Raw genomic sequence first — 19,895 nt, 5'->3', positions numbered from 1 at the left:
TTTCAATTTCATTAATCCGTTAGAAAATTTGCTAAATAAACCGTTAAGTGATATGGAATCTACATTTGTATTAACATGGCTGCCATAAGAACCTAGAAACCCCCGACCCACTTCTCCATCTCCTCCCTCTTCACCTCCCATCCCTTCTCTCTCCCCAGACCCACTCCTCCCTCTTCACCCCCATCCCTTACAAACCATCACCCTCACCCTTCTTTTCTAGTTCACCCGCATCCCGCCGCCGCTGTCTTCCTCCTCAAACCCCCAGCAGCAACCACCACCATTACTACCCAACGACGTCGTCATACTCCTCTTCCTCCTCAGCTCAAACATAATGAAGCAACAAAAACAAAAATCCCATACGAAGCAATATATCAGAATATGAAGGCAATATGCTTTGTTTATCCAAATCCATCAAACAAAGCAAAAGCAACACTAATTTCACATCTTTACAAAAAATTCAGAAACCCCAACAAGCTGAAACCCCTAATTTATCAAATTTCACCATGAATGGATCGAGAGGTGGGGGGTTCAAAAGATGTTCAGAGTTTCAAATGGCGACAACAATGGTAGGCATTTGCATGGTTGAGCTTCCGGTGCACGAGGTCGGAGAGCTCGGCTCGAGTTCATGGTGGTGGATTTAGGGTGGGAAGAAGAGAGTGTGATTTTTTTTTTTCCGGTTGGGCTAGGGTGGTGGTGGGTTGAGTTCATTGGGGTCAGGGGGTGAAGAGCGTGGGTCTGGGGAAAGAGAAGGGATGAGAGGTGAAGAGGGAGGAGATGGAGAAGTGGGTCGGGGGGTTTTTGGGTTTGTATGGTTTTTTTTTTTTTAATAGGGTAAATATTATTATATTTTAAATGAATAAAAAAATTTGTCACGTGACACAAATGTAGTAGCCACGTCAGCACAAATGTGGATCACATATTTGCTACATCATCACTTAATAGTTTTACTTAACAGATTTTCTAACATATGTATGAAATTGAAATAAAATGATAAATAGATGTATGAAATTGAAATGTTTTAAAGATATTGTAAGGAATTGAAATCAACCTTAAATCTGAGGAGGTAAAATATAATTTAGCCTAAAAAAAGATGTTAATTCACAATTTTTGTAAATTGGTGTAAGAGGGATTACATACGTCATAAATAAATTTTAAAATGGGATATTTTGGATCCGATCTCTAATCCTTAACATTCTTTGATTAAAACTTTAATAATATTTAAAGTTTCATCAAGGTCCATTGACTTTGTACACCTCATTATATTACTATTAATATTTTTATTTTTATAGTTTTGACATTAATTGTTTGATATTTTATGAAATTTATAATCCTATAAATTTAAAATCCCTCATTATAATACTATTATAAACGGTTACAATAAAAAAAATTCAAACATTTTGATTGAATAAATGGATAAAAACTATGTAAAAATAATAAATAATAAATGGCAAAAGAATGTATTCATAGTGTTACAAAAAATTGGTACATTTTACAAAAAAAAGAATGGGTACATTAGAAATAAATTAGGGTACAAATAAAAGATTAAAAATTATGAATACAAATGAGTTTTTAAAAATATAGGCACTAAAAGAAATTAATACATGGGTACAAAATAAAACTAAAAAGAAAATACTACAAATTAAAAAAAATGTTGCAAATTAAAAGTGGGTACAAACTAAAAATATAAATATATGACACAAAGTTTAGGCATAAAACATAAATATACCATATGAAAATTTTCTATCATTGATTAAATATACAATGTCACGTGACGATATACACATGAGTGCAAACACAAATAAAACTTTAAAAAATATAGGCACAAAAAGAAACTAATATATGGGTACAAATTAAAAATGAAAAGAAAATTGGTACAAATTAAAAAATATTTGCAAATTAAAAATAGGTACAAACTAAAAATAAAAATATATGATAAAAAATTTAGTCATAAATATAAATATACTAATTGTAACATTTTTAACATTAAAGAAATATATTTAAAATAAATAATGATGTTATTAATACCCAAGAAACTTGATCAAAAATTGAAAATGAATAGGATTTTAATCAATGGAGTAACAAAAATAAGGATGTGAACCTAATTTTGCCTTTAAAAATTATCATTCATTTTTTCTCTAGCATGCACCGACTCTAGCAAGCATTTTAGTCTAATCACAGTCATTAAACGAACATTTTTTAGCTAAAATAATTTTTGAGATTAGCATAATTTATCATTTTAGTATTTGAAATTTAAAATCAATAGATATGTTCTTTAGTTTGTCAGTCTTCAACCAATTTGGTCACTTTGTGAAAAATATTCGTTAGAAAATAATTAAATGACAAAAATAACCCTATTTTTGTCAAATTATTTTGGTTACTTAACCGAGATTATTCACGCAATGACCAAAATAATTAATGGTGAACAAACTCATGGACCATTTTTATTGATTTCAAATATGAAAGACTAAAGTGAGGAATTATGTCAATCTTATAGACCATTTTGCCAATAAGTCTTAAATGAGGCATATTATTATAGCTCTCCTCAACATACAGTGTTGAATGCAGTAAAATGATAGCTTTTCAATAACATTGGGTCATATATGTGTATAAAATTTTAATCATATTGTGGAGCAAAAAATAATCACAAGGCGACACGTGAATTTTTGACAAAATAAGACAAAACTACTCTTGGGGCATACCGAGATTCCTATGCGCAAGCAGCAAACAATTATCCCTCAACCAAGTCAAAAGTGCCCAAAATAGGTATAAACTTAAAATCTAATTTATTCATATATTTTCTATTTCATTATTTAGCTAATCAATTAGCTAAATAAATATACGTACTCCATATGTCCTAAAACCCTTTTTTAAAACCATAATAATTGACCAATTAAGAGATTAATTGCCTAATTAATCCCCTAATTGGCAAACAAATCATCCCAAAATCATGCTAGGGTCCGGCCAATCTCATCAAAAAGTAATCCATCTTATTCTCAACCTTTTCCACAATTTCCCCCTTTTAATTACCCTAATTAACTAGCCAATTAATCCCATAAACCACCAAAACATTCATTTTATGTTTAATTAGCCAATTAATCATAATAAATTGGCTAATTAAACCTAAATTAAACCCAAAAACCCTAGCTAGGCTGGCCACCTCCTATCCCTATATATAGTCTCCCATTTTCACCAAAAAGCAATTCAAACACTTTGGCAAAAATCTCAAAATTCTCTAAACACTATTTCTCTCTAAATTTTAACTTTGGCATCTGAGGTTCTTCGGCCAAAGCCCCCTATTCATCGTAGGCGCATGAGGCTCTTGGCCTTAACCTAAGGTGTTAATTGTTTTGTAGGTGCAAAATTGTTCAAGATCAAAGAGGAAGAAATTTGCATCCACACATATTAACATGACTGTTGTCTTTAGTACTGCGATTTAGTAATATTTTTTTTATTTGTGAGTATAAAGTTTTAAGTTCAAATTTCATAAATGGCTATTTTGTAACCAACTTATTCGCTTGCTTTTAATATAAATAAATTGTTATATTAAAATAAAAATGTTGTGATTAATATTAGTATATTACCATGATAATTATATGCCAGTGCTACCATCTGGTCCCACCAGTCAACGCTAAGGAGGGATTTTTCACTGTGTCAGAATCACAACCCTATATATTAAGTGTGATAAACAATTGGTTGGATATTTAAAAAAAAATCCAAACAATTTTATATGATATTTGTTATGGACTTTATCTCTATGAGAATGGTGATACAAATATGGTACAAGAAATATGGATCAGGATCCTCTCTTGAGCCTTAAAATCTGAGCCTGCTGAGCAGACAATTGTGGCCGTTGAAATTTGATCCAACAGTTATAATTATTATAACTTTTAGAGAATCCCTCTATTTATAGCCGTTTGATTAAATTTTAACGACCACGATCGCCTACTCAGCAGGCTTAGGAGAGGATCCTGATCCAGGAATTATGATAAGTATATCTGGTGTAGGGACCACAGCCCGGAGTCCTAAAGCGGGCCACTCTGCACTGGATGCTGGATCTGAGAGAAGACCCATTTTTGAATCCCGGAAGAATCAAAGGTTGCCGCTCCGTAGCGTTCGATGTGATGTCAACATCCTACTGGCCAAGTCTTTTTACCATTTTGCCCTCCTTCACCGTTTTGGCCAATCAGCCTCTGAGCCTAGCGAAGGTGAGGACATCAGAGCCCCATCTAATCCTAACTCAAATTATTCGAAGCGCTTGGGACAAGGCACGATTTTAAATTGAGGGACTCTTACGTCATTTCGCCCAGTTGAGTCCTTCGTCCACGTCATCGAGCCATGTGACCAGTGCTATAGGGTCTTGTACCGTTGGATTGTAACACAAACTCGCAAGCCCTAACCGTCGGATCTCTCTTCTTCATCCTCCTTCCTTTTTCCCTCGGTCCGATCATCAAGGGAAAACCAACCTTTTAAATCCTCACTTCTTTCCTTATCCCCTCTGCCTGACTGAACTTCCCACCAAACCAACACCAACAGTCTCTCTCTCTCTAGAAAACGGTTTCAGTTTCTCTCTCTAGAAAACGGTTTCAGTCCCCATCTCTCAGTCAGATTCTTTAGAGGAAGTTCTCATGGCGATGGAGAGCTCCAACAACCCACTGGTACCGCCGCCAGCTCCCTCCCTCCCCCAGTACCCAGAGGTACCCACAATTTTCCTTCATTTTCTTTTCTTGGCATCCAAACAGGTTTTCCTTTTTAATCTTCGCTTAATTTCAGCTGGGTTTTGCTAATTGTACTGATTTTTCTGTCCTTCAGCTGATCATGGCGGCCATCGAGGCCCTGAACGACAGCAACGGGTCGAGCAAGTCGGCAATCGCGAAGCACATCGAGTCAACGTACGGCGATCTGCCGGAAACTCACGCTGCGCTCCTCGCGCACCACCTCAACATGATGAAGGACACCGGCGAGCTCGTTCTGGTCAAGAACAACTACATGAAGCCCGACCCCAACGCGCCGCCCAAGAGGGGCCGAGGCCGTCCGCCCAAGGCCAAGACCCCTCTCCCTCCTGGTACTGTCTCCTCGCCGCCCAGGCCACGCGGCAGGCCCCCGAAGCCCAGGGACCCTTTCGCTCCCCCACCGCAGCCCAAGAGCCATTCCGGAACTGGAAGGCCACGTGGCCGCCCTCCCAAGAAGGCCAAAACGACACCGTCTTCTGCTCCAGCTCCCGCTTCGGCTACCGGTGCGCCGAGAGGCAGAGGCAGGCCGCCTAAGGTCAAGCAGACCGCCGTGGCGCCAGTTGGCTGTTGAGCTTAGCTCAGACAGCGAGAGAGAGAGAGAGTGCTAGTTTTTATTTTTATTTTTTTTATTTTAATTAATTTTTAATTAGTGTGGTTAGAATCTAGCTTTCGGCTAATTGATGGTTTAAATACCGTTTTTAATTAATATTAATTTCTGCTTTCAAGTGGGCGTATGTGGGTGATGTGTCGGCGTTGTGAGGTTGTAACGTGTAACTCGCCATGTAAATTGTTCAGCGGCTTCTTATGCTTTTCTGCCTTTTGCCTCTCTCTAGGTAAAAGAAAAAGGGGTTAAAATTAAAACCAGACTGATTCTGATTTACTTTTTCACTTTTTATTTCTTCTTTTTTTCAACGTGCTGCGATGTGGTTGGTTTGTTTGCTTGATTGGGTAAAACATTAATGGTCAAAAAATAAACAAAATGTAGTTACGTACTTGTATTTTACACGGTACGTTATGAATTTGATTTTTTGTATTTGTAAATTACACGATGATGATCAGAAGAGATTGAAATATTTTTATGTGTTTTTTCGACTTCTGAAATGATAGACTGCTTTAGCGAAATCTTTAGTTGATTTCTTCTTCTTTTTTTTTAAAAGCAAAAAATAGATGATAGGTTATTATCTGTTTGTGGAAACAGACGATGCTTTTTCCAGTTTTAAAAAAGTATAATCTTTACAGGTAATGTTGTGGAGTAAAATACCAGCATCTTCGCCTTTTGGATTGCACGCCTGAGATTTCCGTCCATTTTTTCATCTAAATTTTTTGACTTTGAGCGGACTAGATCATTAAAGTTTGGACGAGCAAATACACGTATATAGTGAGATTAGTGAAAGTCATCGTTATTAATATTAGGACATGTTGGTTTTAAATTTGTGATTTTATATGATAATTTACATAAAATTGATTTTGAAAAAAAAAAATTTGGCCTAAATTTATTCTTTATTAATTTCGGATTAAAATTTTAACCCTTAACTATTGGAACAAAAAGACTGTTTCTGAGTTAAACTTAAATTTTTTAAGTTTTAATCCAAGAGTTGGAGAGAGAAAAATAATCGTAATACTAAGTGTTAATAACTCATACTATTCAATTAAAAAATGAGGCAGATGACACTTTATTGCAATGACGGACAACAACAATGCATTTGCACCTTGGTGCGGGTAGGGGTGGGTTCGGTTCGGTTTTTCTTTGGTTTTTTTTGGTTCGATTTCGGTCCGGTTCGGTTTTTTTCATGAAAATTGTTTTTTTTTTTTTTTTTTATCTGGATATTAGAGTCTCTGCAAGACTGAGGGCTTGCTTGCCAAAATCAAGTTGTGAGAGTAGATTATCAGTGTTTACCCCGATAGACTGAGCCAGTGTAGGATCAAGAGTGTGCTCAGCGTCAACAAAGACACATGTCCAATATCACGACAACAGCCAATATAAAAATCACCAACATAAGATAAACGTACAAGTAATTGACATTAACAGATTACCCCACACCAAAAGATGGTCTCAATCGGTTCTTCATGAGTAAATATTGAAACATGAAGAATTTACATTTTACACACTAGCCATAACCATTAAATGTGCACCAAACCAAATCCTTACATGCCCATTGTATAACATCGCTTCAACATTTCAAGCTAATAAATCACATAAATTTACTAATTTGACTAGACCAGCAAGAAAAAAAAAACATAGGTATCGTAGATGCATGGAAAGAGACACAGTGATAGATAGCACTGGAGCACTTACCTCGGCGATTGAGTTTCGCCGATTTGACTCGAAAATTGAGGGGAGATGGGAAATGGAGGTTGGGGAAGTGGGTGAGCTTGATTTCTGAGGTGGGATTTATGGGTTTTGGTTGTATTTGGTTGGAGAGAGAGAAAGAGGGAGAGATAGAGGGGGAGAGAGAGAAGGGGGGGGGGGAGAAGAGGATGATGAAAGATAGGAATTGGGAACGAAGCGGCTAAGGTTAAAGAAAAGTATTTGCTGTCAAAATGGTTTAAGGGAAAGGCACTCAACTAAGCAGGAATGGGTTTGAAACCCCATGACTACATTTTTTTTTGTGTTTTTTATTATTAAAATATATTTCGGTTCGGTTCGATTTGGCAGTTTCGGTCTTGGTCCAATTTTCAGTTTTTCGAACTCACCCCTAGGTGCGGGTTCGATTCTCATCAATTCCTCCCTCCTAACAACTAACAATTAACCCACTAACTCCCTCTTAACAACTAACAATAACCACTAACTCGTTTTGTATAATATTAGTTGGAACATTGATATTTGTGTTAATCATATATATACAAAGAACAATTTAGAATTATTTTCATTTTTTTCCTTCACTCTCATCTCGATCTTTGATAACAAAATATAAAAATTAAACAACTAAAAATAAATAAATTGTTATCAAAGGATTATAGATATAATTAGTTATCAAGCGGACCATAAACAAAATTTGTTATCAACTTGTCCTAAAATATTTATCCAAATTAAGGAGGAAGAATAACAAAATAATTATTACGTGGAATAGAATATAAAATTTGTAAGTGAAAGGTATTCGGTTTAATTCTCGCTAATGACGAATTTGAATTACATTATTAATAGCCAATTGAGAGTAGACATGGTATTTGTGTCATGCTTTTTGTGTTTGTGTTGTTTTTGTCACATACATGATATCTTAAAGAGATGTGTTGTGTAACACCTGTTAAAATAAACGGGTAATATGACCCGACCTGAAAGCAACCTGTTAATATTATCAGGTAATATGACCCGACCCATCTGTTAAAGAAAATATATTTTAAATAAAAAAATAATGAAAATGACAAACATGATTTGACCTCAGAGAAAAAAAAGGAAAACATAATGTTAAATTAGTATAGCATACCACGTTGTCATATAAATATTACTTCAAAACATTAAAAAAAAAACATTTGTCTTCCAAGTATTACATATCTCAAAATATGAGCCTAATGAAAAAAATATTAGTACATTACTACAAAATACCAAATGTTCAAAGTACAATTACAATAAAACCCTTCAATTTTCATCAATCACCAAAGGAAATGATATTGAAACTTTGGCTAGATATATTGTCTTCAAGAGTTATCTTGACGATGTTTAATTAATAACGATGTATACATAAACTAAGCATAAAAAATCAAACATTGTAAATTGTTGATGCACAAAATCAGTGAGGACTTTGGTACAACAGAAAATGTTAAGTTTGTGACATTCGCTAGATTGCTCCGGTCACTAGTGTGAATAAGTATGTAAATGGATAGGGACATGGAAGCAAACACAAGATGTACGTGGTTCACCCAGATTGGCTACGTCTATGGAGTAGAGGAGTTCTAATTAATTATGAAATGTTTACACAAGTACATAGGTTCAAGCTCTCCTTTAGTGAGTACTAGTGAATGATTTAATACAAATGACATTAGGAAATATTGTGAGAGAATGATCTCTATTTATAGAAGAGAGTTTCTAGTTTTATTATGACATTGACACGTGTCGTGTTGTGATTGGCTTCTGATGTTAACACGTGTCGCGCTATGATTGGCTTCTAATGTCGACACAAGTCGCGCTGTGATTGGCCTCCTGGTTGGAGGGAAACTCTTTTGGGTCCTTGACGGTATAACGTTGACCGATACTTAGTAGTTTCGGGATTGGTCAAGTATGGTAGAAACATAAATCATTCAAATGTGTTTGATATGTTTAAATTACTTGATATTTTTTAATTTGTAATGTGTTTGTTATTTTTAATTACTTGATATATTTATTTTCAATGTTAAATTTATATAAAATAATAATACAATAATACATAAATACATATACACCATGACTATTGTATTTTATAATATGTTTTTTAGTAGTTTAAAAAATTAAAATGATCAAAATAACTTTTTTCTTAACGTGTCAAAAAGGGTTATTTGCATATTACCCTCGTATAAACCTGTTAAGGATTCGTTATTAACGGATTATTATCTTGTGACCTGATTAGTTATCATGTTGACTTAAAATTGCTTATTTTTCGTGTCGCTTAAATGTCATGTTAACAAGTCCTGTAAAAAATTGTCGAATCTAATTGTGAGATTAGCCACTCTTTCATTCTGTTAATGTACATAATATTGTTGGTTCTAACAAACTAAAAAAAAAGGCGTAGAATTGAACGACAATACCGGTCGTAGGGGGACTTAGCACGCAATCAGCGGGGTAGTGAAGTAAAAACACAATCCGTGGGAATCGTTCTCTCTTCGTCTCAGGAAACACGCCGATAAAGATCAGCGGCAGACTATAAAAGTAAAACAAAGATCAACGGCTAAAAGTAACAGGAATAGGTACCGAACGTGCTAGGTGGAGAATATTTTTACAGTATTCGCAGAAAAAGGTCATCCGATCCCATCTTCCTCTTCACTCTCCAATCTTCCACGTCCATCTTTTACGTCTATCATTCACTCACCTAAATTAAATTTGGCGTAAATCGTAGCACACTTCGTCACCTTCCAGTTCCGTTATAAATCTCTCTTTCTTTCTCTCTGTAAACTCCAATCTCCGATCTCTCTTTCTCTCTCTACCTCTCTCTGTGATTTGAATCGCGTTTTGTTCTCAGCGAGCAGAATGTCGTCGGGGCAGGTTAGGAAGGTGGAGACGACGCCGTTCGATGGCCAGAAGCCCGGAACCTCTGGCCTCCGCAAGAAGGTTCATCTCTCTCTCTCTCTCACTTTTTTTTTTTTTTTTCAATTCGTAATCGAATTTCCTTTGCATGAATGCTGGATCTGTTGCGTTCGGGGAAATTCTGCACTCTGTTTGCTGCGATCAATTTTTCGTCGTTTGATTTGGTGAATTTGCATTGTTTTCCGATGTCTTGCTGTTTCCAAATTTCTGATCAGTGTATGAAATTGAAATTATTCGAGTCTGATCTCTGTTCGATCAAATCGATCCGGTTGATCCGTGCACCCGATCTTTAGATCTTTCTAAGCTAATTAGATCTTATTTATAGTGCAGAATATGATTCCAGAAGTTTATGAACTAATTACATCTTAGTTAAACTGGTTTAATTCTAATATAAAATTTGTGTTGACGATTGATTCAGTCGAAATTCGATATTATTTTCGGTAGAGTAGAGATTGGCTGTTAGAAAATGCATGCCTGTTCTCTAAAGCTAAAATAGACTTCTCAGATTGCTGTGATTATCTTAGTATAATGGTGGCTTTAACTTTTCAGGTGAAAGTTTTTACGCAACCTCATTACTTGCAAAATTTTGTTCAGTCAACATTCAATGCCCTTCCATCGGATCAAGTTAAAGGTAGGGATCACTGAATCATACTATTTTCGTCGCTCTTTATTCCCTTGCCAAACACAATGGAGTGATTTGTAGTCATTTGCATTCTTGCATTTGAACTTGCAAGTCAGTTGATGCTAAATAATACTCATTTTGTTGTCTACGATTCTACTGAGTTGCACTTTGTTGTGTATTTGTAGATGCCATTTAGACTCATAATTTTGTCATGTGGTAAGAATTAAACTGAGGCATTATGTACGTCCAAGATTGAACGGAGGAATTTAGTTAGATTAAATGGACGCCCAATACTAGAGGTGATGTTGGCCAGGTAGCAACAATGTCGATTGCCGCTTTTGGAAATAGAGGGAAATATAAGAATGATCAGATAATAGGAAAACTAATGAAAAGGGCTTGAAAACTTTGAGTTTTAATGATTAGGACAAAATAAAGGGTAAAGTGAATAGTACCAGGATTGACTTTTTAGTATAAAAATGTGGTTTTTCGTTAAAGTGAACAGTACCGGGAGCTTTTCGTTAAAGTTCCCTTTTTTTTTCCTCTCAATACTTAAGATATCGTTCCTCACTTCACCAAAAACGACACGTTACCCCTCATGCTGTACTCCCCATGTTTGAATATTTTGTTGATTTAGTTTCAAGTGTTTTTTTTTTGTTTGAGAATGTCTCCGAAGCTTATTGTTTTTTGTTTCTTCTAGGTGCTAGACTTGTTGTATCTGGTGATGGTCGGTATTTCTCAAAGGATGCCATTCAGGTAATTTTGCATTCCATAAAATTTCTGAATGCAACTTGATATTTTCTTGTGATGGTGTATATAATTTGTACTTGGTAAGCAATGAAACTGAAAATGTTGTTTGGATCTGCATACCTTTTTGCTGCAATTGACAAGGGTTGGGCTTGGGAAGGCCTGCCCCTTGAGCCAGATAGAGCTCATTTCCCCCTTCTATTTTTTTTCTTTTTTTGGTGGGTGAGTCAAGGATTTATTGATTCTTCTAATATAACTTGTAATGAGAAATGTAATGTCTTCTATTTCTACAATGTTTTTTCATTGACAGATCATTATTAAGATGGCAGCAGGCAATGGAGTAAGAAGTGTTTGGGTCGGTCAGAATGGGTTGCTTTCAACCCCTGCTGTATCAGCTATCGTACGTGAAAGAGTTGGTGCAGATGTAAGTTATATTGAGTTAGGATCTAGCCCTTATTGTAATCATCATCACCATTAATATTATTGGTTGTGAACTGCTTCATATGTGTGTGATTTGAATCCAGGGATCAAAGGCATCAGGAGCATTTATACTGACCGCCAGTCACAATCCAGGTGGCCCAAATGAGGTTAGTGATACCTGCCTAAATATGCTTGTGTTATAAATTATAAAGAATTAGGAACGTTATATAATTATCGGATGATTCCTGCAAATCATCTGGTATCTAAGCATCAAATAAGATGCAGTTCCAAAGAGATGGATGGTAACATATTTCTTGGAAGAGGAACAATATGAAACAATAAGTTTGTTTGGAATTAGGAGAAGAAAGTAAATATAATAGTCTGTTCAAACAGTTGGCAGAGCCAACAATTTGTTACTTGGTACTGATTGGTAATATTGCAGGATTTTGGGATTAAATACAACATGGGAAATGGTGGACCTGCTCCAGAGTCAATCACCGACAAGATATATGAGAACACAACAAAAATAAAGGAGTATTTTACAGTCGACCTACCCGATGTAATCCATCAAATCTAAGCTCCATATTTTTTATTTACTTTAAATTTTATTACAAGACTGCTGCAGGATCGAGTTCCATTTATTGTAATGACAGAACTTCCACTGTATGTGACAGGTGGATATCACTGAAGTAGGTGTCACCACCTTTTCGGTGGACGGTGGAACTTTTGATGTTGATGTTTTTGATTCGGCAAGTGATTATGTGAAATTGATGATGTAAGCACATCTCTTAGAGGAACTCTCTTCTCTATGAATTTGGTTTCATTTTTGTGTATGATTTTCTTAGCTTAATATCAGGACAGTGTTCATTTGACTTAATTACTTCTCATTTTCCAGGTCAATCTTTGATTTCGAGTCTATCCGGAAGCTGCTATCATCTCCAAAATTCTCATTCTGGTATGTACGTAGCTCCTGTTTTTCATTTTCTTTAGTCCAATAGTTCCTTTTTGGGTACACACATAGTATCAAAGGTGGTGTGACTTATCTCTGTCGTCATGTTAAAGTTATGACGCGCTTCATGGAGTTGCTGGAGCTTATGCAAAACGTATTTTTGTGGAAGAGCTTGGTGCAAAAGAAAGCTCATTACTGAACTGTGTACCCAAGGTGTTTCTATGTTCTGAAAAAAGTTTAGTTTTATGGTCACTAATAATATAGAGTCTAAATTCATTGTATCCATTTGATTCACTCTTTTCCCTGTGATTGACTTCATGCAAACAGGAAGACTTTGGAGGAGGGCATCCAGATCCTAATCTGACCTATGCAAAGGAGTTGGTTGCACGTATGGGACTGGGTAAATCAAATACTGCAGATGAGCCCCCAGAGTTTGGTGCTGCTGCTGATGGTGATGCTGATCGTAACATGGTCCTTGGTAAAAGGTAGCATCAGACTTGTGAATTAGTTCTAATCTTGTCTTTAAGTTGCATTCATAACTTGTCTTGTTTTATTAGGTTTTTTGTTACCCCATCGGATTCTGTAGCCATCATTGCTGCAAATGCAGTTGACGCCATACCTTACTTCAAAACTGGTCTGAAAGGAGTTGCCAGGTACTTTATTGTGCTGCTTAGCTTGCAGTGTATTTCATTATAGAGCAACGTAAATTTGTTAAAAGTTTTTCATTCATCTCCTAGAGTATTTGTGGACTTTGGAATTTGGCAATCTATTATCGTGGGTTTGAATAATCTTTTTATAAAATGTCCGTCTTTTGGATATCTCGTTTCATGCCTAGATGTTCTTGATTATCATCTTTTGACCTTTCCCACTTGTAGGAGCATGCCTACCTCTGCTGCCCTTGATGTTGTAGCCAAACATTTGAATTTGAAGTTTTTTGAGGTACCCTCCCTTTCTCTCTCAAGTCCCTATGCTGCTGGCATAATAAAATTTTAACTTTAGTTGTATTTGCTATAAACCCCAGGTACCTACTGGCTGGAAATTTTTCGGTAACTTAATGGATGCTGGTTTATGCTCAGTTTGTGGGGAAGAAAGTTTTGGAACAGGTCAGTTTTCAGGAAGTACACTCTAAAGTAGTTAAATCAACATTGGAATTGTTAGAAACTTATACAATCTCGGTGCGTTGTCATTGGTTGTGTCCTTGGACAGGTTCCGACCATATCCGTGAGAAAGATGGTATCTGGGCAGTTTTAGCTTGGTTATCCATACTTGCTTATAAAAATAAGGAAAATCTTGGCGGGGAGAAGCTTGTCAGTGTTGAGGACATAGTTCGTAAGCATTGGGCTACCTTTGGTCGCCATTATTATACACGATACGACTATGAGGTTTGGTAACATTTTGAGGTGTTCTTCCGAATGTTCAACTTGAGAATCTTTTATTGCTTTTAATTATTGTATATTTTTTCTTGAAGAATGTGGATGCAGGTAAAGCAAAGGAACTGATGGCTTCTTTGGTGAAATTGCAATCTGATCTTTCTGAAGTCAACAAGTATGTTTACTCTTGTCGTTTCTCAGACTATTAACTGAAACTTGTTGGAAACTTATGCATAACAGGAAATTCATGCTTTTGCCCCGTCTTGAAGAATATAAAATGGGTGAAAAGGAAGTTCAACAGTCATAGACTTGTTCTGAGTTGAAATTCTTGTCCATGGGTTCCCGGTTTCGTTAATTTTGTTAATTCAATAATTGTCTGTGGATACTTCATTTGAGATTAGAATTGGTCTATGTGAGGGCGGTCTCTCTTGATAATTTTCTCAATTGCGTTGTTGTGCGACACCTTGTTTAGTTGTTGGATATTTGCCTATTTGGGGTTGTTATGTACATGTTATCTGTCTGGAGAGAACCTTCTTGGTATTTTCCGTTAGGTTTCGAAGAAACAACACTCCGATAGGTCCAATTATGGTTTGAAATTTGACATGCTTTAGTTTAGTTGAGCCTGTCTTCCTTTAAACAATGTGAAAGCTGAAAGCCATCTTAAATTAACTCTTAAGAGATCTTTTATTTTTATTGACATACTGGTGCTGCTCATTTATACAGGATTGTGAAGGGCTTACACTCTGATGTTTCCAATGTTGTCAACGCCGATGAATTTGAGTACAAGGATCCTGTTGACGGTTCCATCTCAAAACACCAGGGGATCCGGTACTTGTTTGAGGACGGATCACGATTGGTTAGTTGACATGCTTTTTGTTTTATCTGTTTTGAAATATATTTCTGAAGGATACTCTTTATGGAGCTAACTTGAGCTGGTCAATCTTCCCCATCCTTGAACATGATTGCAGGTTTTCCGCCTCTCAGGAACCGGCTCAGAAGGTGCCACAATCCGACTCTACATTGAGCAGTATGAGAAGGATCCATCGAAAATCAGCAGAGAATCCTCAGAAGCACTTAGTCCTCTTGTGAGTTTAATCATTAATCTCAGTCTTATTATTAAAACTTTGTGGCCAAGTTTTTCGGGCTGGCTCTGATTCGCTGACTGTGTATATAGGTGGAGGTTGCCCTTAAGCTTTCGAAGATGCAAGAGTTCACCGGACGATCTGCCCCGACCGTCATCACATAGATCCACATCCTAAAATCCCATGAACAAGGACCGGCTTGTTTTCATCAAAGGTATTGGTAATAAGAGAACCTTTTTTGTAACTTTGATGGGTCTGTCGGACTCCGATGCCAACAATTTTTGTTCGTCCAAAATAATGCGAACTACGTTTTGCAATCTCTTGTCCAAATCTGGTGTGCTTTGAACCAATGTATAATTTGCTTTTTGCAAGTGCGTATCTGGTCCCCGAAAGCGTTTGTGAATGTCGCTTTGCCCCTCGAAAATCATTTTCATTTTGACTTTACTTTTCATCTAATCAAGTCTTCGTGTCTTACTTTATCCCACGGTTAAAATCCGTTCAATTCTCTGTTCGAGATGCTGAAATGCGTGAGAAATTGGCTTCCTTTTTGCTACACGTGGCACAGTAGTAGCCACAATCAACGGCTAATGTAACTTGTAAGCGGGAGAATTTTTTCCAGGGTCCCGGAAGTCGGAAACCGGCGATTCCGTGATCGTGACCGTTCATTGTATATCGTGCGATAAAAAATTATTTAAAATTTACAATTAAATATAAATATTTCCTAATGAAAACCGATTACACGATATACGATGAACGGTCACGATTACGGAATTCTCGAAATCCCCAGGAAAAGGATCAAGGATCTCGGCCAATAAAAATAAAACACGTGATTACTCTGTTGTGTAATTAAATTTTACTATTCAAAATTCTAAAGCGGTGGGCGACAAAAAAAATTCTCCTTCAAATGTTAGCTTCCGTTGTCTTCTCTGGTTCTTGTCTTTCGCTCCAATGGCGTTCTAGACCATCCAAACTCCTAAGGAGACATCAATGAAGTACTGTGAGAACAATTGTTACTAGTTTAGTTTAAGATTGAAAACTAATTAATTCTTAAATCCATCAAGTTTTAGCCAAGAACATCCCAAATTCAAATCAGGATTTTTTGTGTGGATCTGAATGATGCTTTTATATAATCATGTTGACCCTAGAAATTACAAAGCCTACGTGGTGCGCAGGCCGAATATATTCTAAGCTAACTACGTCCTTCGGTGATTGCGGGGCGTGCCAACTCGTCGGCCGAGGCTCGGCCGAGGAGTAAATTTGTTGATGTTACGTTGAGCGCGCTGCTGACTTCTGTGTCTTGCGATTGCGGCCGAGGAAGGAACAATTCTCGGCCTCTTGGGCTCTCGAGCCTGAAGACAAGGCTGCTAATTTGCGAAGTTCACGAACCGAATTCGGCTTACAATGTGCCGAATGTAATAACTGTAACACCTCACCTCGCCGAGAAGGCTAATGAGATGACCTCGACCAACAAGGATTTGAAAACCCTTCTCGACCGAGACTTGGATAGGCAGTCGACCGTTCTCGCCGCAGTGCTGTTGATGCCAACGGAAGATACTGCGAGACCGACCGACTCTACGGTGACAGAGCTATCTATGCCGACTTAAGATATCACCGGTTGCTTCCACAGTGCTGTTGATGCCAACGGAAGATGTGTCAGCGAAAAAGGAAAAGAAAAAGATCTCAAGTTGTGAGAGTTTGCGCAGGGCAATTTTGTATTGATTTTTGTGGTGCTTTTCCATTGCTGAATGTCTTGTATTTATAGTAGCAGAACACCGAGCCCGAGTTCTAATCCTATTCGAACTAGGTTTCCTTCTCCGGATTAACGTTACCTCAATCAGTCCTACCTCTGCTAGGACTACGAATCTAGTCCTTAACTGAGCCGGATTCGCCTTCTAGTTTTACTGATCTCGTCGAGGGTCCCTATTGTATTAGGACTCGACTTGCACTCTGATTTAACCGATCTAGGCCTAGAAGCCCATGAGCTGAAGCCCCCATGACTTTCTCGCCGTAGTCTTCCCGGGCCGAAAGTGATACCTCCCTCGGCCCAAACTGCTATTTTGGGCCCAAACATTGCCCCCTCGCTTTTGAGGTCCTCGGCCTGAAACCTTCGGCCGAGTTTCGGCCTTGAAGAAGCGAATCTACCACTCAGGATCCCAATACCCGAGTTCCAAGGCGCATTTATTGAACATGATCGCACGATCTTGATCCTGCTAAACCACTCGCCACGTGGCATCCCCTAACATGGCCAATCCCCGATAATGACGTCTGAAGCGTGCGCCTGCCCGAACCGTCTCGCCATTATGACCACTATCTCAATCCGCGAGCCATTTCATCAGTCCGTGAGCCCTCCTGTCATCGTGCAGGCGTCGAACCGTCTTTCGTCATTAACTTCGCCGTCACACGCGATCGTGTGCCCCCAAAACCTAAAACCGTCGGTCTTCTCAACCGCATTCCCCAAATGCTCATCATGATCAACGATTCCTCCGGTCGATTTTGCCCTTTGTTTTGAATTTCGAACGATTGCTCTTCCTCCCATTACTCTATAAATACCGAAATTTCCTCATTTGTACTTTACGTTCTCAAACTTCCTGAAATCCCCTACTCTTGCTCTCAAGTGCATTCCTCCATTCCAAGCTTTCGTCCTCAAATCCCCAACCCAGAAAACCTCCTTACGCTGTGCTTTTACAATGGCCTCCTTCATCTCCAAGCTTTCCCGGGAATGCGACCAGCATCAGAAGATCCTTGATCGGAGCTCGATCAAGAATATACGGTTCGAGAACGACATGAGCACCGTCCACCAAATCCTGGGTCCTCTCTTCAAGGCAACAATCCCGCCGACCATCACTGGTCTTCTCCAGGAACACTGCCTTACACCCTTGCTCCAAGGGTTTGAATGGTCGAGATGGGAGGCGGCAAAGCCCCAAGGCTCCTGGCCCTCGACGACCACCACCTGGGCGACCTGGGTTGTCCGAATGGAACGGCTCTTCGGCGAAAAATGGAAAATCCTGGGCATCTACGACGCCATCCTCCTTTCGTCGATGGACATTGTCCCTGACAAGGAGCTGCTCCTAGCCGCTCTATGCTTCTGGTGCTCAGCCACCAACACAATGGTCCTTCCCCTTGGTCCCATTGGTCCCACCATCCTGGACATCACCGCCATTTTGGGGACCTCGGCCACCGGGATCCCTATCGACGCGACCCTCTCCGGGCACCCGTCGAATATCGATCTGAAGACGCTCTTCGACCGTCGAGCCTTCGAGACCCTGAATAGTGACGGTCACATCCCGTCGAGGGATGAAATACAGAAGCTCCACAAGAACTTTCTCAACTACAACACCCTCTACCTTCACTTCGCCGGTCGAGGGGAAGAGGACCTGCGAGAAGGAGAGCATGAAGCCTTCCTCTTCTACTGGTACAATAAATACATTTGTTGTACCAAATCAAACAAATGTTTGGTCGAGAATATGCCAGTGGCCGAAGCCCTGGCCAGTGGTCGCGTCCTGGCGCTGAGTTCTAATATTCTTGCCCACCTCTTCCGTTGCCTGGCCGAGGCGACTCTCCACACGGTGGACCCCCACCAGAATGGCCCTCTCTGGGTCTTCCAGCTCTGGTTGCAGGTGTACTTCGCCTCCCTTCGGCCGGCTATAGCTGATTTCTCAGCAACAGAGGCTCTTGGTCCTCAGCTAGCCTCCCGACCAACGCCTCCTCATCAGGCCGAAGAGGTGTTTAGGTACCTCTTTGCCCTTGACGATCTCACAAGCGACGAATTCCTGATTTGTCGTCGTCGTGATTACCCCCCCCTCCATCAAACTGCCTACCTCTACGTGGGCGGCAGAGGAGGACGCCGCTCTTCGCCGAACCTGGGGGTCGTTCGTGCTTGCTCGCGACCTTCCTCTCGGCTGCGACGGGAAACGGTCGGGGTGGGAAGTGTACCATTCGAACTTCCTTGCCCGTCAGCTCGGCTATCTTCAGGGCTGTCCCGTCCCCCTTCTCTCTTCCCGCACAGTATTGAACCGCGGACGCGAGCCTCGCTCTTCAGAGAACGAGTGCAGGACTGCCGCGAAGGAGTTTCAAGAGTACTGCCAAAGATTTCGCCTACGACCGGCCACCCCAGAAACCCATTGCACTGACACCTTCGGTGAGTGGTGGGAAAATTACACTCAAGAGTTCTTCGGTGCGCCGGTCGAGGATGTACTAAGCAGGCTCTTCGGTAACCGACCTAAGAAAGCCCCGGCCCCCCATTCTCAAGGTAGTTGTTCAATTCCCCCTTTTTCTTCAACCTTGCCTATTGTACGCCTTACTGAATTGTCTTTATCCTTTTAGGTAGTCGGCCTTTGAGAAAGACAGAGGTAGTTGCCGCTGCTATGGCCGGGAAAAAATCGGTCGTGGCCAAAAAGGACAAACCTGCTGGTAGGGCCGGGCTGACCAAACGGCCTCGCCAAGAGGCCGGGCCGGCTATCGAGCCTTCCCCGCCTGCCAAGCGGGTCAAGCAACTGGCGAAGAAAGGTGCACGGGAGATCCACGTTATTTCCAGCCACACGACGACTCCCAGTGCTTCCCCTTCTCCGGCCGCCGGCCATTCTGGGGTCAAGAAACAGCCGGCTTCGGCCATAGAGACGATCCCAGCGCGGCCTGCTTCTGTGGCCGGTGAATCAGTCGTACCTCCCTCTGTCGAGAAGGCACCTGTCTCACACCAGGCGGTTCCTACGACCGAGGAAACCTTTCCCAAGAATCCAAAGCCCACGGTCTTCGTGCTGGAAGAG

The 19,895-nt window shown here is 39.5% G+C and overlaps 2 protein-coding genes across 2 annotated transcripts; both read left to right on the top strand.

Moving 5' to 3' along the window:
• The first annotated feature begins 4,418 nt into the window (after positions 1–4,418).
• Positions 4,419–5,610, top strand: LOC126606454 (HMG-Y-related protein B-like). The gene is made up of 2 exons (XM_050273849.1): positions 4,419–4,694; positions 4,810–5,610. Exons 1-2 carry the CDS (start codon positions 4,626–4,628, stop codon positions 5,299–5,301), a joined length of 561 nt encoding a protein of 186 aa, XP_050129806.1. The 5' UTR covers positions 4,419–4,625; the 3' UTR covers positions 5,302–5,610.
• A 4,085-nt stretch (positions 5,611–9,695) lies between these two features.
• On the top strand, positions 9,696–15,503 carry LOC126606329 (phosphoglucomutase, cytoplasmic). Its single transcript, XM_050273700.1, has 18 exons — positions 9,696–9,969; positions 10,495–10,576; positions 11,265–11,320; positions 11,622–11,735; positions 11,836–11,898; positions 12,174–12,290; positions 12,406–12,506; positions 12,627–12,686; positions 12,794–12,893; positions 13,008–13,165; positions 13,238–13,333; positions 13,556–13,619; positions 13,702–13,783; positions 13,887–14,062; positions 14,149–14,225; positions 14,774–14,906; positions 15,019–15,135; positions 15,225–15,503. The coding sequence occupies exons 1-18, from the start codon at positions 9,889–9,891 to the stop codon at positions 15,294–15,296; spliced, it is 1,749 nt and encodes a 582-aa protein (XP_050129657.1). The 5' UTR covers positions 9,696–9,888; the 3' UTR covers positions 15,297–15,503.
• Positions 15,504–19,895: the final 4,392 nt, after the last annotated feature.

The sequence above is a fragment of the Malus sylvestris genome, chromosome 16 (assembly GCF_916048215.2).
Source record: "Malus sylvestris chromosome 16, drMalSylv7.2, whole genome shotgun sequence".
Taxonomy (NCBI): domain Eukaryota; kingdom Viridiplantae; phylum Streptophyta; class Magnoliopsida; order Rosales; family Rosaceae; genus Malus; species Malus sylvestris.
Note: the sequence above shows the minus strand (reverse complement) of the source record. Positions and strands in the feature narration are given on the sequence as shown.

What these genes read in the sequence shown, in the direction of transcription:
- LOC126606454 (XM_050273849.1), top strand. Translation starts at nt 4,626, where the DNA reads ATGGCGATGGAGAGCTCCAACAACCCACTGGTACCGCCGCCAGCTCCC. An exon ending in CCCTCCCCCAGTACCCAGAG is followed by an intron (nt 4,695 to 4,809) that starts GTACCCACAATT and finishes TCTGTCCTTCAG; the next exon opens with CTGATCATGGCGGCCATCGA.
- LOC126606329 (XM_050273700.1), top strand. Translation starts at nt 9,889, where the DNA reads ATGTCGTCGGGGCAGGTTAGGAAGGTGGAGACGACGCCGTTCGATGGC. An exon ending in GTGAAAGAGTTGGTGCAGAT is followed by an intron (nt 11,736 to 11,835) that starts GTAAGTTATATT and finishes ATTTGAATCCAG; the next exon opens with GGATCAAAGGCATCAGGAGC. An exon ending in GGTCTGAAAGGAGTTGCCAG is followed by an intron (nt 13,334 to 13,555) that starts GTACTTTATTGT and finishes TCCCACTTGTAG; the next exon opens with GAGCATGCCTACCTCTGCTG.